A 15803-nucleotide genomic window follows, 5' to 3' on the forward strand; every position below is an offset into this window, starting at 1 on the left:
TTTTTCTCTTCAGCTCGACTCATTCTCTTTTTCTATAGCACCTGGCCTAATGAGAAAAGTTGGGGAAACATGTTCAAATGCCCATCAAGGTTTCCTTGCCACAGGGAAAGAGAGAGAAGGGAAACCTCAGAACCTAGATCTATGGTTTTATAGCAAATCTCCATTCACTGAGATGCTTAAGGAATGAGAACATCATTTTGTTTTAACCTTTGTTTTAAAGTCTTACTAAAACATAAGTCCCCTCTCCTTGGTACCACACTCCCTACACAGGATTTACTCTGAGAAGCCTGTGATATTTACTACCCCTTCCTACATGTATGACACTTTATATATTTTGCAAACCACTTTCACATACATGATTTTAAAATAGCCCTATACAAATACCATCATCTCCAATTCTTAGACAAGAAGAGACTCAGTTTCCTTGTTTGTCAAATGAGGGCACCGGCCTAAATATTCTCTAAGGCCCCTGCCAGCCTCAAAGACATCCCATGATACAAGAGTCTCTCTTAGGGATGACAATTATACAGTTTGACAATCCATGGTCACTGTCCATACAGACAGGCCTAAGAGACTAGGCCTGCTCTGAAACCCTCCCCCTAAAACATCCCCTGGAAGCTCACAAGATCAGATTCAAGAGCTTGAAAGTACCTGAGATGCCATCTAACTCAATCCTTTCATTCCAGAAATAAGGAACCTGAGTCAAGGTTAAACACAAGGGAAAATGGCAGATCTGGATTTTGAACCCAGGTCCTCTGGTTCCAAATCCAGACCTCCATACTAATCCTTCCTCACTCTGTTATCTCTTTTTTCAGGGAAGGGAGGGGAACAGAGAAGTTTTAAACTAAGAGAGCCCTGCTTCAAGGTTTTTAAAAAATCCACTGCCATTAAAATTCTGAAGCAGAGAAAACAGTCCAGTTAATCAAGAGCTCCAGTTATCTCATTAGGTTAGTGCCTAGGGTATTACTAGTTCAAATAGGGTTCACTCCCAGAATTTAAGGACCAAGTAAAACAAAAGGAACAAATAACAACAAAAAACACCCTTGGACAACAAGCTTCTTTTTCGTCACATTCATAAATATGGGTGAATCTCGTATTACTTTTTTTGTTGTTGGTTTCAAATATGGATTTTATCCACCTACCAACTTCACTGGAATCAGTTTTATACTTTTTAAAAATAATTTTTTGCAAAACAGTTTAGTTTAACTCCCAGCTATGGATTATTTCCTGTTGTATTTCAGCTGGCAGCTAGGCAGCATAATGGATAGAGTGCTGGACCTGGAGTCAGGAAGACTCATGTTCCTGAGTTCAAATCCAGCCTCAGACACTTACTAGCTGTGTGACCCTGGGAGAGTCACTTCACCCTGTTTACCCCAGTTTCTCATCTGTCAAGTGAGCTGTAGAAGAAAATGGCAAACCACTCCAGTATCTTTGCCAAGAACACCCAAAATGGGGTCACTAACAGTCAGACATGATCGAAAAACAACTAAAACAATTACAACATTTCAGCTGTGTAACATTTTTCCTTAGCTCCCAACAGCAGTAAGCTGGCATGTTTGGACTGTGCTGGCCCTGGCACTGTTTTTCCAGTGTAGAGATTTCTGTGCTCATCACGGATAGCACCTCAATTTTCCAGGAAGAAGTCCAAATATGACTCCAAGGCTCTTGAGTGACACTCCATTCTATAACGTTATAAGCTTCCAAAAAGTCACTGACAACAGACAGGAAGGTTACTTCAAAAGGGAATCTGCACCTTGCTGGCCTCCTACCTTGTCATGCTGTGCCCACCATTACAATCTAAGTAATCAGGTTCATCTTCATTCAAACTCCTTGGAAATTTTATGCTTTAGTATTTTGCAAGAAAGTCTTTAGTCACTTTTCAGAAGGATTTCACACAGCTCCTTTGTTCTCTGAAATGTTCACCTTTCATCACTTTCCTTATTTGACGACCCAACAAATGTCATTTTGATTTTAGCCTCATGGACTTTTAGAAATTCACTTTTCAGGTGAAAAAAATTAAGTCCGCACCAATTTAATCCACCATCTTGATAAATCTCACACTAAACTTAACATGCAGCAGTGGTAAGAAAACTTCTTATGGCTGACTAGTGTCCACATTTTTTCTTTCCTGAAATCAGTTCTTTGAAGCCAGTGTTTTCTAACGTGCTAGTTGATATTCTCTCCCTGCTGCCCTGATCACAAATAACACAGCAGTATCTGGTAAACCCAAGACATAATCCTAGTAAAAGAGGAATCCCTTTGAGATCCGCTTCTCAAGAGGAATGTCCTGTTTTGAATATGTTTTAGTGCCCTCTTGCGGGAGAGTCCAGCCTTTTTTGCCTCAAAGTTTGGATTCATTTTTGGATACCATCACCAACAAGGTGATGCGTTTAGGTCTTCTTGAATTACTAAAGGAGGAGGTGAGGATGGAAAAATTACTTCCATCAGGGGAACAACTGCGTGCTTATCTCCTACTCCTTGGCAGGTTGAGCCTCTCCATCACTATCCGGTCCATTATCTTCATCCAAACTCCAACTGTCTGGTGGTTCTGGTACAGGTAAATCTTCCCCGTGTAAATCAAGTCTTGAGAGCCATTTGGAGGCAATCCCTACTATTTTATAAAGCAATCTGCTGAATACTCTTTTTGTTCTCCCCAAATTATAGGAATTCCAAATGATCCATGACAAGATCTATGTATCTAGCCACTCAGTGATCTAAGCCCAATGACAGAGCACAGGTAAGGGGACCAAGTCCTGTTCTGATCACCAACCAAGAGAGCCCATCCATATGTTTTCCTGACCACAGAGATAAAGTCTTAACTATGACATTTAAAAGTTAGTTCACCACACACTTAAAAAACATTCAGATGGTTGACACACTTATGAGACACAATGGTAATTTTAAAAATGTGAACAAAATATAAATATTTGAGAAAACATGATCAGAAATAATCGTAATGTTTACCAAATGACAGTGAACATACAACTCACAGAACAGTCTGCTACATGTTGAGTTTCACTGCATAACTAAACACAGATAAGAACACATCTCAACTGTCCTACACATTTCCACTTCCTCTTCAATCAAACCATATTTTATTATTCCCTCATATTGTATATTTCTATAAAAATTCATTTACTCGGTAAGTACGCATTCCATTGGTGTTCTTGAATTCAGCATCAAAAAAATACATATAAAGCACCACAAAATTCCCATGAGACAAAACATGTGTTGAACAGTGGAATAAATATAAAATGGATAAAGTTATTAGATACCCATTAAACTAACTTATATGAAGAGATGGTATTTGTTGATGAGGCTAACAAAGTTCCCAAAACTACCCTGAGGATATAACCATTTGAAGGATAAATAAGGTAAAATAAATTAGGACCCGGTCAAACTCATTGTAACATTCAGGACAATGATGTCACAAGAGAAAGGCAGGCCTACATAGAATCTAGAAAAGAAGAAAACCAAAAAGTTCTCTTAATTCCGATCCAGAACTCTGCAGGGGAGAAGATATCCTAATTAATAAGCAAAAGCTTCCAGTCTACAATGAAGTAGATCCCTATGAAAAGAATGTTTCCAGCTATTAGAGTTTAAGGCCAATATCCTTTAACACTTTCTAAAGTCTCTTGGTTCTGGCTCTAACTAGTCAAGCCAAGTTCTATTATTAACTTGGTTTTCCTAGTAGAGTTTCCACAAAGGACTAACAGATGGTGCTGACTAACCATTTAATCACCTGGCCAGCTTCAAAGCGGCTTCTGTGGTAAATTAATAAATTTATATTCTGGTTTATAATTCAGTCATCTCGTGTGAGTTTGGGTAATATGAGTTATTGCCTGACCAAGCTGGATGGTGTGGGAACAGGGGAAATGAGGGAGGAAGGGGATGATAATATTAAGTTCCTAAGCCTTTAGAGCTCAATAGTGGCCCTGCAAGGGTGCTACCCCAACTGTACAACCAAACAACTTCATTCCAACTACTTTATTTGTTGTGACAGGTAGATTTCAGATACATAAAGTTTTACCAACTGTTCTGTACCTATCTGATTTTAATTCATCTCTCTTCATTTTTCTTTTCTATTGCATTTCTTCTCAATCAACATTAAACAGTGCTCCTGAGTCTATATAATTTATTTAACCCAGTTACTGGCCAACTAGAGATCATATCTAGCAAGCAATTCCTGAACTATCATACCCTAGTGTTTAGCATAATGCCTGACACATTAATAAGTGCTTAATAAATGCTTTTCCAGTCATTTAGGTCTATTCATCTGAATACGCTCAATATATGTAATATTAGTAAATTTTTTAAAATGATTAGGTCATAGCCTTTTATATAGTACAAATAGTTGCAAATAGGTATCTGCTTACCCAAAAGTTCTTTAGTTAATTTTCTCACCACCAGGTAGGTTAAAATGATGAAAAAAAAAAAAAAATTAAAATAGCCCTACTAGGAAAGCTCATATTTTTCTTCATGCCAGATGAGCATTAAAAGTGAATTTGGGGGGCAGCTAGGTGGCGCAGTAGATAGACCACCAGCCCTGAAGTCAGGAGGATCTGAGTTCAAATTCAGCCTCAGACCAAACACTCGACACTTACTGTGACCCTGGGTAAGTCACTTAACCCCAATTGCCTAAAAAAGAAAAAAAAAAGTTAAAAAAAAAGTGAATTTGGGCTATATCATACTAATCAGCACTGGAAACTTTAAAATTAATTTCCAGAAAATCTAATTAGCTTGTGTTTTTTAGACAGCAATTAGATATCAATTTCATAATTTATTCTGGTGACTATTTTAAAGTAACTACTTTTAAAAGTATCTACAGACACTCTTTAAAATGTCTGCCATCACATTTTGGCTAATTCAAGAGAATTAAGTAATTAAAAAGTGTAAGAAGTAAGGAGTTCTTCTGAGGCAAACAACTAATCTCCAAAAATAGTATCTCTACCTCTACCACATGACTGCATAGCACAGCAACAACAAAAAACATTCTTTCAGTTCTTGATTCGATTATTCCACTCTAAAGTAGTTCTATTTTTGTTACTGGATAATATTTTACAAATGTGTTCCTGTTCAAGTGGCGAGGCTCAGCATCTGAAGACCTGAGTTCATATCCAGGTTCCAACACTTCCTAGCTGTGTGACCCTGGGCAAATCACTTCACCTCTGTGCATCAGTTTCCTTATCTGAAAAATGAATGGGTTGGACATTATGGCACTGAATCTCAATCTATAATCCTATGATTTGTAAATCAGGATAATAATCCTTGCACTACCACCCTCACAGGGCTACTGGGAGGAAAGGGCTTTGTAAACTTTGAAGTGTTACAGAAATGTAAGTCATTGTTACTATTACAAATAAGATGATAAACTGAATGGGAGAGCCTTCCCTCTGCTTTGTATCCACCTGGAATGTATGCGGTACACAGAAGCTCGCTTCTTCCCTTCAACTACATCTGTTATGATGAAGTCCAGACCTTCAGTTCTTCTGTCCAGTCTAGTTGAACACGTACCCACAAGACCCAAAACTGAAAGGTGAAAGACCAAACCAGACAAGTGGCCGTAACCCTCTTTCCACAGGAAAAACTGTGCATTCTCCTGCCCTTCCCCCTCATTGAGAAAAGAAGGAGAGTGGCCAGTCCAAGCCTTAGTGCCCCAGGGTCTCAAACCCCACCATCAAGCACTTTGTCTCGAAGCTGTCTCGTCAGTATCTGATAGGAAGACAGAAAAGCCACTCCTATGTGGAAGAGTATTTGCCAGAGGTTCCTTAGTCCATGCAGGTAAATATTGCACAGGCAAATGAAGAACAGGATGACAGCCACCTTCAGAAGCCTTGTGGAACTGTAGAACAGGTACAGATAACACTGCAAGGACAGAAGGAAAGAAGTCCTATTAACAACAATGAAACGGTCAAATGAGGATATAAAGCTTAATACTTACAGATTCCCTTCTAATAAATCAAAGTTTATATTGATATACTACAGGGAAGCTAGGTGGCGCAATGTATAGAGCACTGGCCCTGGAATCAGGAGGACCTGAGCTCAAATGTGGACTCAGACATTTACTAGCTGTCTGACCCTGGATAAGTCACTTAACCCTGTTTGCCTCAGTTTTAACTGTAAAATAAGCTGGAGAAGGAAACGGTAAACCACTCCAGTTTCTTTGCCAAGAAAACACCAAACGAGGTCACAAAGACTCAGATACAACTGAAACGACTCAATAAAAATAACAACATATTGATATGGCATTTTATGATTTACAAAATATTCTCAAAAGCTAGAAAATTACAAACACATGCACACACACATACATAGTATAGGTCTCCAATGTTGAACACGATGGCTACAGATGAAACACCTGACCCTCTCCCCTGCTTCCCCACTATGCTCCTGCCATGCTTTCTGGCCAAAAGAAATCTGTCCTAATTGCTAGCACACATGAACTGGTACATCAAAAGGATTTAACCCTGTGCCAGCCACTATTACTATGGACATGACTAAAAATTCAACAAGAATGGAATCACCTCCTAGGTACTAAGCAGCAAGAGATGCAATGGCCAGAGCCTCTGACCCTCCAGGCTGGGCCTTGTGATCCTGGATGGGCAGGGCACGAGGTATCACACCAACTGCCCTGAGTCAATTAGAAACTGTAATTGAAGCCTAATGTCTTTAATAATAGGGGATTGGACTAGGTGGGTGCTCAGGTGCCTTCTAAGTCTAAATCTATTATCCTATGATCCTAATAACATAATTTTATTCATGTGTCCTACACACATGGCTTTCTGATCAGACAGTCCATTACTGAAAACCATGGAGGCCACCCTGTTATAAGACATGAGCACTTTCTTCAATCATCTGCAAAGCTGTCACTAAAAACAGAATCAGATGATCTACTGTAGCCAGAGGCTACAACTAGGATCAGGAAGGAAAAGACACAGTGTGGTAGGTTTTAACTCAACAGAAAAGGAACTTGAGGACAAGGCCTGCTTTGGGTTTTGTCTTTGTATTCCTAGCACCAACACAGTGCATTGAACATGTGAAAGAGGCACTTACTTGTTTTCTGAATTGCACTGACAATGGGCTGCTGGGTGAAGTACTGAACTCTCCATCAATGGAAGTGTCCAGCAGAGATGCTGATCACTTTTCAGGGGTTGAAGACCATAGAGGGGATGGACTCATGTGTACTTGAAGATTTACAAAGTACCTTCCACACAACAACCCTATGCTTCTTGTCTAGGGTGGGAGGTCAGAGGAGATGGTCTTAGAAGTCCTTTCTAACTCTGGGATTCCAGAAGCCTGAAATTTTCACTGCTACATCACAGATTTTCATGATCCACTTTTGTATTAAATAATTAAGAAGATTTTGGTTTCTTGAAAGTTGTGTCCTGCTTTTATGTTTCCTGTAATTCTTTAAAACAAGTCTCTCACAGTGGTATCCTTCAAAAATGCAGAAAAAGAGAGCATGTTGCTGGGTCTTCCATTTATATAAATAAGGAGTGACCTTATCTGGCCTCAGTTGACATTATCTAGGAGTTGATAAGATGGTCTCAAATGGGAATAGATCAGCAGTTTTTCCTCTCAAAATATAGTCCATACCAAAGACAAGGAAAATTTGTGGCTTGGCATCAGACAGAAGTGGCTATAGACACCTCTATTTTTTAACATATTTACACCATTCCTTATGATTCAAGATGTAATAAAGCAATCCAAAGGAGATTTAAAGATTGTCAGAATTATACGGAGCCTCAAACATCAGGTAAATAAAAATTCTTCACATTACAACAGGAGAAAACTGAGGCTCAGAAAGAAGAAGAAACTCCCCTAAGATTACACACAGCCAGCCAATAGTAGAACACAAACCCAGGTCTCCGGGGTGTTCCAGACAGGCACTTTGGATGATTATTTAAATAAGGATTTTTTTTAATGGAGGGGGAATTTGGATAATACACCAACATAAATAGTGGAATAAACAGATGTCCCAATTCTACATGCTTTAGCATTGAAATACTAAACATTAATCAGCTATAAAATTCGGAGTCCGCTGTAATCTATCAAATTCTCCTAAGAAGTAAGCCACAGGTGACTGTCTTTAGCCTCTTTGCCTCAATCTGTGGCTACAGATTTCATCAAAAGCAGGAGAGTCTCTAGCATTCCACTATGTAAACAAATTCTGAAGGGGAAATAGCATTGTAAATACAGGATGTTGAATCAGGAAGTTTACTGCAAACATCTGTATAGCTAATGTAACGAGGTAATTTTAATTAATTACATAAGAAAATCAGTCTTATTACCTTATTGGCCCAAAACAGGCCACCCAGAAAAACCAGTTACCACCCCCCAAATGAAATAACTTTGAAATTATATAAACACACGTAAGTATGCCCTGAAAAATAATTATACTGTTACTACATATATATACATATGCACACATATATAAAACTTTATTGTAAAATATTTTAATGTCAATAAATATGTTGCATTAGTTTTTATCATTACTGTTTTCATCTTCTTGGTCACTTACTGTCACACTCTTACTATGACAAGATAACAGGTTTTACACAAATCAGATTTTTTTTGGGGGGGGAAGGAAAACAGAGGGGAGAAGAGGAAAAAATATGTTTCAAATAAAAAAGAATTTCAAATGAAAAAGAATATTAGTCACATCATATATAATTTCTACCATCTAGCTGAGTTTATAATATTAAAAATTATATCTCTAGCCCACATATTCCAAAGCAAAATGGCTTTTTTTATCTACATTCAACAAGACAAATTTCTAATTAAGAAGTTGGGCAGACACATCTTGGTAAAAATATTAAACTAAACCATACTAGCTATTTGGTCCCAAGAAGCTAATTAAACAGTTGATAAGTGCTGGAATTTGCATAATCCACATGCAGTTTCCCTATGCACTATGATATAAGTGCAGCAATTTAATTCATACATGGAATAAACTCACAGGACTCAGAGAACTTCGTTTCCTTACTTACAGAATTTGCAGGAGCAAAATGAGATGATCTCTAAGGTCTCTTGCAACTCTAAATAGGAGTACGGACCGTATGGTCCTTCTGCCCTCCCAGCTATCACAGACTGGTGGAGAAGCATAGATTTAGAGGTGAATGGGAACTCAAAGGTCACGCAGTCCACTCCATCATTGTGCTGATGAAGAAACTGAGGCTCAGAGAAGAAATGTGACTTGCCCCAAATCATCAAAGTAGCAAAGCTGGAATCTGAAAGCTGGTCCTCTGATAACAAATCCAGCACTCGATGTCAGAGAAAGAAGGGCTCTTGGAGATCATCTAAGAAACCCTTTCAGGCCCTCAGTAGTTAAGTTATTTGCTTAAGGTCACCTAGCTAGTAAGTGACAGAATCTCTAGAAATGATCCATATCTATTTACATGTGCAGAGAATGGTCACCAGGTGCCATAGGCACCTTAAAGTAAAAAAACACTATTAGCTTTAAAGTGTTCTGTAACAGATAAACTTCACCAACTTCACCGTTGGAAAGAAGTGATTAGCAGAAATTTTATTGTAATTTGACTCATTCCATAGGGACCTAAGAGCCCTGCTGGCTTTAAGTAGATGGCTATCTGAAAAGTGATTTAAAACAATCCAAAGTTCCCGCTGTATTTCTTTATGTCTGTTTCATTATCTAAAAAGAGTAAAAAACATTTCCTAGAATTAAAATAGCAATTTTTATGGTTAATTTCCCTACCAGTCTACCTAATTCAGTATTATGATTTCTAAACAGTGTGACAAAGATTTTATTTTCTGACACTCAAGCTATGCATAATTATGTATCTCAACGAGTATAAATCAAAATATAACACAGAATAGGCCAGATAAGATTACTTCCTCAACTCTAAGCTTCCTTTGTCCTGCCTGATGAATAATTATCTAGCTTTAGCTAGCTAACTGTCTGACTTAGGGCAAGTCGAAACCTCTCTGGGATGGGCCTACTTCCTCATCTGTAAAATGAGGGGACTAGGCTAAATGATATTTAAGATTCCTTGTGGCTCTGATATTCTATTGTTTAAAATTCCAATGAAAATATTACAACATAAAACAAGCACCTAATAGTTTGTTGAAACTTCAAACAAAAACAACAAAACATACAAGTTTAACCTGCCAACCAAAGTTGAACAAGAACCCACCTGAAAAATGCAGGCTACAAAAGGGATAAGAAACGCCATTATGCTCCCAATTGTCTCAGGATCATCCTGAATCAGATATAAAAGAAAGCAAAAAAATGAGATACCAAGAAAAGGAGAACCAAGAACCCAAGACACATAAGACTGGCTTCCTAATTAGGCCTGATACGGCTCAAAAACATGGACTGGCTGCCACCACCAAACTGTTTTTCCCTTACCAGCAAACTCCCTTAGCCTCTGTCAGTAGCCTGTGCCTACTCAAATCCCCACCTAGGCTCTCCCCTCCTGGCATCAGGAGCAAGTGTCTTCCACTGCACAACGGAACAGAATTACCAGGTGAGTATAAATTAAGCTCAGTACCTGATAGGTGACTATACATACACAGCTCTAGTTTAGCACACAAGTTAGAACTTAATCATACACTTTACTGTACTCAACTTAAATATATTGCTTTGTGGCTTTTGACTATGGGTGATCTTTGCCTCTAGCTGTTTATTTAAAGTAAGTTTTTACTGATATTTTCTGTTTCTTACATTGTCATAGTATCTCATGGATCCTTCCTGCTACACTTCCCAGACAGCCACCCCACATAACAGTATTTTTAGAAAGAAAAAAAAAATCAGCACAGCTGAGGAATATTTTGAAAAAGTAGAAAAATATATGCAATGTATAACACCTGTGGAACTCCCACCTCCATGAAGGGGCAGGTTGGGGGTGTCTTCTCATCTCTCTTCATCTGAGTCCCACTTGACCTTTATAATCTTTCTAGTTTCACTTTTGATTTTTTGGTATGTAGTTGTTCTTTCCATTTACGTAGTTGTAGTTACTGCATGGAGATAGCTAGGTGGCTCAGGGTGAGTGCTGGGCCTGGAGTCAAGGAGAGCCGAGTTCAAATCTAGCCTTGGATACTTAGTAGCTATGTAGCAAGTCACTTAACTTCTCTTTTCCTTAATCCACTGGAGAAGGAAATGGCAAACCACTCCAATATCTTTGCCAAGAAAACTCCATGGACAGCATGGTCCACAGAGTTATAAAGAGTTAGAACTGAACAAGTTATTGTGAAAAATAAATTAATTAATAATAAAAAAAATTTTTTTTAAGTTACTGTATATATTGTTTTCTTGACTCTGCTTACTTCACTCTGCACTGGTTCACATAGATCTTTCCATGCTTCTCAGTATTCGCCACATACACCATTTCTTACAGCACAGTAACATTCCACTACATCTATGTACCACAATTTGTTCAGCCATTCCTTGATTGATGGATATATACTCTGTTTCCAATTCTCTCCTATCATAAAAAGAGCTGTTATAAATATTTTGGAGTATATGAGGACTTTCTTCTTATAGATGGCTTCTTTGGGGTACAAGCCCAGTAATGAAGTCTCTGGTTCAAAATGTATGTACATTTTAATCACTTTATTTGCATAATTCCGAATTACTTTCCAAAATAGTTCTTTATTGCATAGTTCCATGTATTAGTGTGCCTATTATTCCACAACCCCTCCAACATTGACTATTACCATTTTTGTCATCTGTGCCAATTTGCAGGATGTGAGGTGAAACCTCCAAGTTGTTTTGATTTGCATTTCTCTTATTATTAGTGTTTTGAAGCATTCTTTCATGTGGTTGTGAATACTTTACAATTCTTCTTTGGAGAACTATTTGTTCATATCCTTTGAGCACTTACCTACTAGGGAATGGCTATATAAAAATTGTTTATATAAACCAAACCCTCATCAGAGAGATTTTATACAAAGGTTTTTCTTCCCATTCAACCACTCCCCTTCTTATCTTAGGTGCATTAATTTTGTCTGAACAGAAGCTTTTCAGCTTTAAGTAGCCAAAGGTTCCTATTCTATCTTTTGTAACTGCCTCCCCTGCTTATTTGGTTAAAAATACGTCTACCCATAGCTGTGAGAGCAATTTAGGGATATAATCGGTTTCTCTTCTAATTTCTTTATAGTATGATCTTTAGGATTAAGGTCACATATCCATTTAGAATGTATTATGGAATATGGTGTAAGGTGTTGGTCTAAGCCTAACTTCTACCAAACTGCTTTCCAGTTTTCCCGTTTTGTTTTTTTTTTAAATCATCAAATAAGGAGTTTTATTTTTTTCCCTTAACTAATTTGTGTTTTCTACTTTATCAAACACTGGATTATTGAGTTCTTTTGTTTCTGATTCTCCTTTTTCTAGTCTGTTTCATTGAGTTACCTATTTTTTAAACAATACTAGATGGTTTTGATGACTGCTGTGGATAATATGGTTTGAGGTCCAGAAGTGCTATTACAACTTTCATTCTTGTTTCTTTTCATTATTTCTCTTGATGTTCTAGATCTTTTGTTTTTCCAAATGAACTAATTTACCAAGTTCTATAAAGTATCCCCTTGGTAACTGGATTGGCATAGCATTAAAAGTGTAAATTAATTTTGATAATATTATTATTTTTATTATATTGGTATGGCCTAGCCATGAGTTTTTCTTTATTTCTTTAAGAAGCATTTTGTAATTCAATCTATATATGTTTTTTGTGTGCTTTGGTAGGTCAATCTCCAGATATTTTATACATTTTGTAGTTACTTGGAATGAGATTTCCCTTTCTATTAGTTTCTTGTGTTTTGTTGTTATACAGAAAATGCTGTTGATTTTTGAGGATTTGTTGTGTAGCCTGAAACTTTACTGAAGGCATTTTCCCAATTAGTACCTTTGCTGATGCTCTAGGATTTTCCCAGTAAACTACCATATCATCAGCAAATACATATAGTTTTATCTCCTCTTTACCTATCTGTATACCTTTAATTTCTTTCTGTCATCTCAGTGCTGTTGTTAGCATTTCCAGAACTATATCAAATAATAATGAAGAGAGTAGGCATCCTTGCTTCCCTCCTGAATTTACTGGGAAAGGTTCTAGTGTGTCTCCGATGCACATGATGCTTGTTTTGGATTTTAAATGGATGATTTTTATAATATTAAAAAAAGTCCCTCTATGCCTATACTTGTAGGGTTTTTAACATGAGTATTATACTCTATCAAAGGATTTTTTTTGGCATCTATTGAGATGATCATGTGGTTTTGGATGCTTTGGTTTTTAATAGGATTTTGTCAACTGCCTCCCTAATGTTGAACCACCTTGCATCCCTAGCATAAATCTCACTTGTTCACAATGAATAATTCTTTGAATAAATCATTGTAGTTGGTTTGACAGACAAAAATTTTTGTTCAAAATTTTTGAGTCAATGTTTATTAATTGATACCGGCTTACAGTTTTCTTCCTGTGATTTATCTTTCTTTAGGGCTATATTTGTCTCACAAAACGATTCTGGTAAGGTGCTTTTTTTCTCAGTTTTGAGAATAATTTGTGAAGTATGGGTACTCCTTTTAAAAATTTTTTAAATTTAATAAAATTCTCCTGTGAATCCATCAGATCAGGAAGGTTTTTTTATTTTTTTTTTATTTGATAGTTCCTTTATAGTTAGATGTATTTCCTTTTCTGAGATTGGATTATTTAAGATCTCTATCTGGTCTTCTGATAGTTTGGGTATTTTATATTTTTGAAGGTATCTCCCTATTTCTTTTATGTTCTCTGCCACTGTCTTGTAGAGCTTGCCCTGTGGATTCCCCTTTTCAATTATGTCTCGCCCCTAGAACGATGCCAAGTATTGCAGGTGTTGGGGAGGACAATGACCCGTGGTAGGGCCTCTTCCCCACTATGTCCCTGATTACCTGGCCCATCACTGATCTATACCTCCCCATGTTATCTTTTTTTCTTCTCTATTTGTCACAAAATCTCCTTCCTGGGTCCACGCTCTCCCAGATCAGGAGGTACCAGTTGCCCCCAAGAGTGTGAACTTCCTCCTCCCTCCCAAAGTAGGGTAAGTCGACTTTTCAAGCACTAAGTCACCCAGGCCACACCCATCACAAGGACCCCATCTACCTTCTCAGACCATCTCTCTTCACTCATAGGAGCATTCACCAAAGCAAGGGCTTCTTTTTTCTCCTCCCCCATTTCAATACTTCTCCTTCTTCCTCAGCCACTCCCTTGTAGGCTCTTCTCTTTCTGAGATCAGAGGACTCACCTTCCCCTCATTGCTAGTCCTTGACTTGATCTCCACAGCACATATTTCTCTCTAACCTTCTACTTCCCTCCATCCCTTTCATGTGCCCTCCTACGTTGTAACGTAGTCCCACAAAAAAACACCGATTCACCTCTAGGCAAGGTATCACCAAGTACCGTCCGTAATACCCCATACTTGCCTCTTCACTGTTCCCTCCACCAGACTTTCACCCCTCTCTCCTTGAATATATTTAGAAACAGGTTTCTTACTGGTCTCTCTGCTATCACTCTGTTGCTGTTGTCATTGGAGGCTGCACGCATTCACTCCTTCTGCATTTCTGTTGTTCGGGGTATTCAAGAAGCAAATAATCTTTTTAGTTGTTTTCTTTTTCAAAAAGTATTTTAATTGCTTATTAGTGAATATTCCTATTTTTTTCATATACGGTTAAGCTCACATTTGCAGAGTAGGTCACCTTGAGCTGCATCCTGAGTTCCACTGCTCTTCATATTCTATTCTCTCCTACATTTTCTAGTGGGTACAATATCGACCTGCATTATTGGAATTTCCTTTCCTTTATATCTGAAGGTTGATTTTAGAACTTGTTTCTGAACTGAATTGTCAAATCTAACCACTGTGTGTCTTGAAGATTGCAGCGTTGTATTTTTTTTTTTCCTGGAAGAGATCTGTGAATTTTTTCTCTATGTTCAGAAGTTCTGGGCATCTCTTTTCTATTATTTCCTGCACTGCGGTGTTAAAGGTTTTTGTTTTCTCATGTCCTTTTAGGAGACCTATGATACTTAGGGTGTCTCTTCATGATCAACATGTTTTGCTTGCATAGTGAGCATATCTTTTTTAGTGTTATTGTTTTGCTTCTCTTCTAGAATGTCTTTCATTTCTGTATATGCGCATTCCTAATCGATTGTTTTCTCTTTTGTTTCTTAGGTCAACCACACAATTGCAGATGCCAGTTTTTTTAATTCTGTCCATTATTTTTGCTGTGTGGGATAAAAATTCTGTTCTCATAATTCTCATTTCTCTTTTAAACCATTAAAGAACGTATTTTGTTGTTCTACATTCTCCTCACATTCCACAGAATCCTGGGTCTCAGTAAGTGTTGGATCATTTTCTTTTATTTTGCAGTATTTATTAACAGATGTCTGAGCCTGTTTACTGGATCTTGAGACCATATTTCCTTCTGTTGATATTTTCCCTATTAACTTATCTGCTTATGTTCAAGGTCTTTGAGTTTTCTTCTTCCTGAAATCCCCGATCCTTTCAATCTTTTTTCCTATCTTTTCTCCCCTATCACTCACTTTCTGACTCCCTCCTCTCTAACTGTGATTTCCCTCAGGGCTGGATCTTAAAGCATCTCAGTCTCCTCCCACAATATACAATTCACAATTCACCTGCTTCAGTCTCTGAACTGAGTGACTTCTGGGTGGTCAGACCTGGCCCCAGCTGGATTCTGTGCACATTCCCTCAAGCTTAATAGAGTGCTACATGCCCATCCCTCCTTCCCTCCCACCCCAGTACAATCACGCACATACACACACACACACACACACACACACACACACACACACACACACACA

The 15803-nt window shown here is 37.8% G+C and overlaps 1 protein-coding gene across 3 annotated transcripts in view; it reads right to left on the reverse strand.

The window, feature by feature from the left end:
• Nucleotides 1–5171: 5171 nt before the first annotated feature.
• SEC22C (SEC22 homolog C, vesicle trafficking protein) overlaps nt 5172–15803 on the reverse strand; it is a 31720-nt gene continuing 21088 nt past the window's right edge. For 2 of the 3 annotated variants that reach the window (XM_027837069.1, XM_027837070.1), the window contains exons 6-7: nt 10155–10220; nt 5172–5865 (exon numbers count right to left, since the gene is read on the reverse strand). In XM_027837069.1, the coding sequence (XP_027692870.1) occupies nt 5665–5865; nt 10155–10220 (267 nt within the window). In that variant the 3' untranslated portion in view covers nt 5172–5664. Of the gene's footprint in view, nt 5866–10154; nt 10221–14473; nt 14549–15803 lie in introns of those variants that run through there. The other variant, XM_027837071.1, reaches the window with a different exon arrangement.

The sequence above is a fragment of the Vombatus ursinus genome, unplaced genomic scaffold (assembly GCF_900497805.2).
Source record: "Vombatus ursinus unplaced genomic scaffold, bare-nosed wombat genome assembly UNPS02014820.1, whole genome shotgun sequence".
In the NCBI taxonomy this organism is placed as follows: Eukaryota; Metazoa; Chordata; class Mammalia; order Diprotodontia; family Vombatidae; genus Vombatus; species Vombatus ursinus.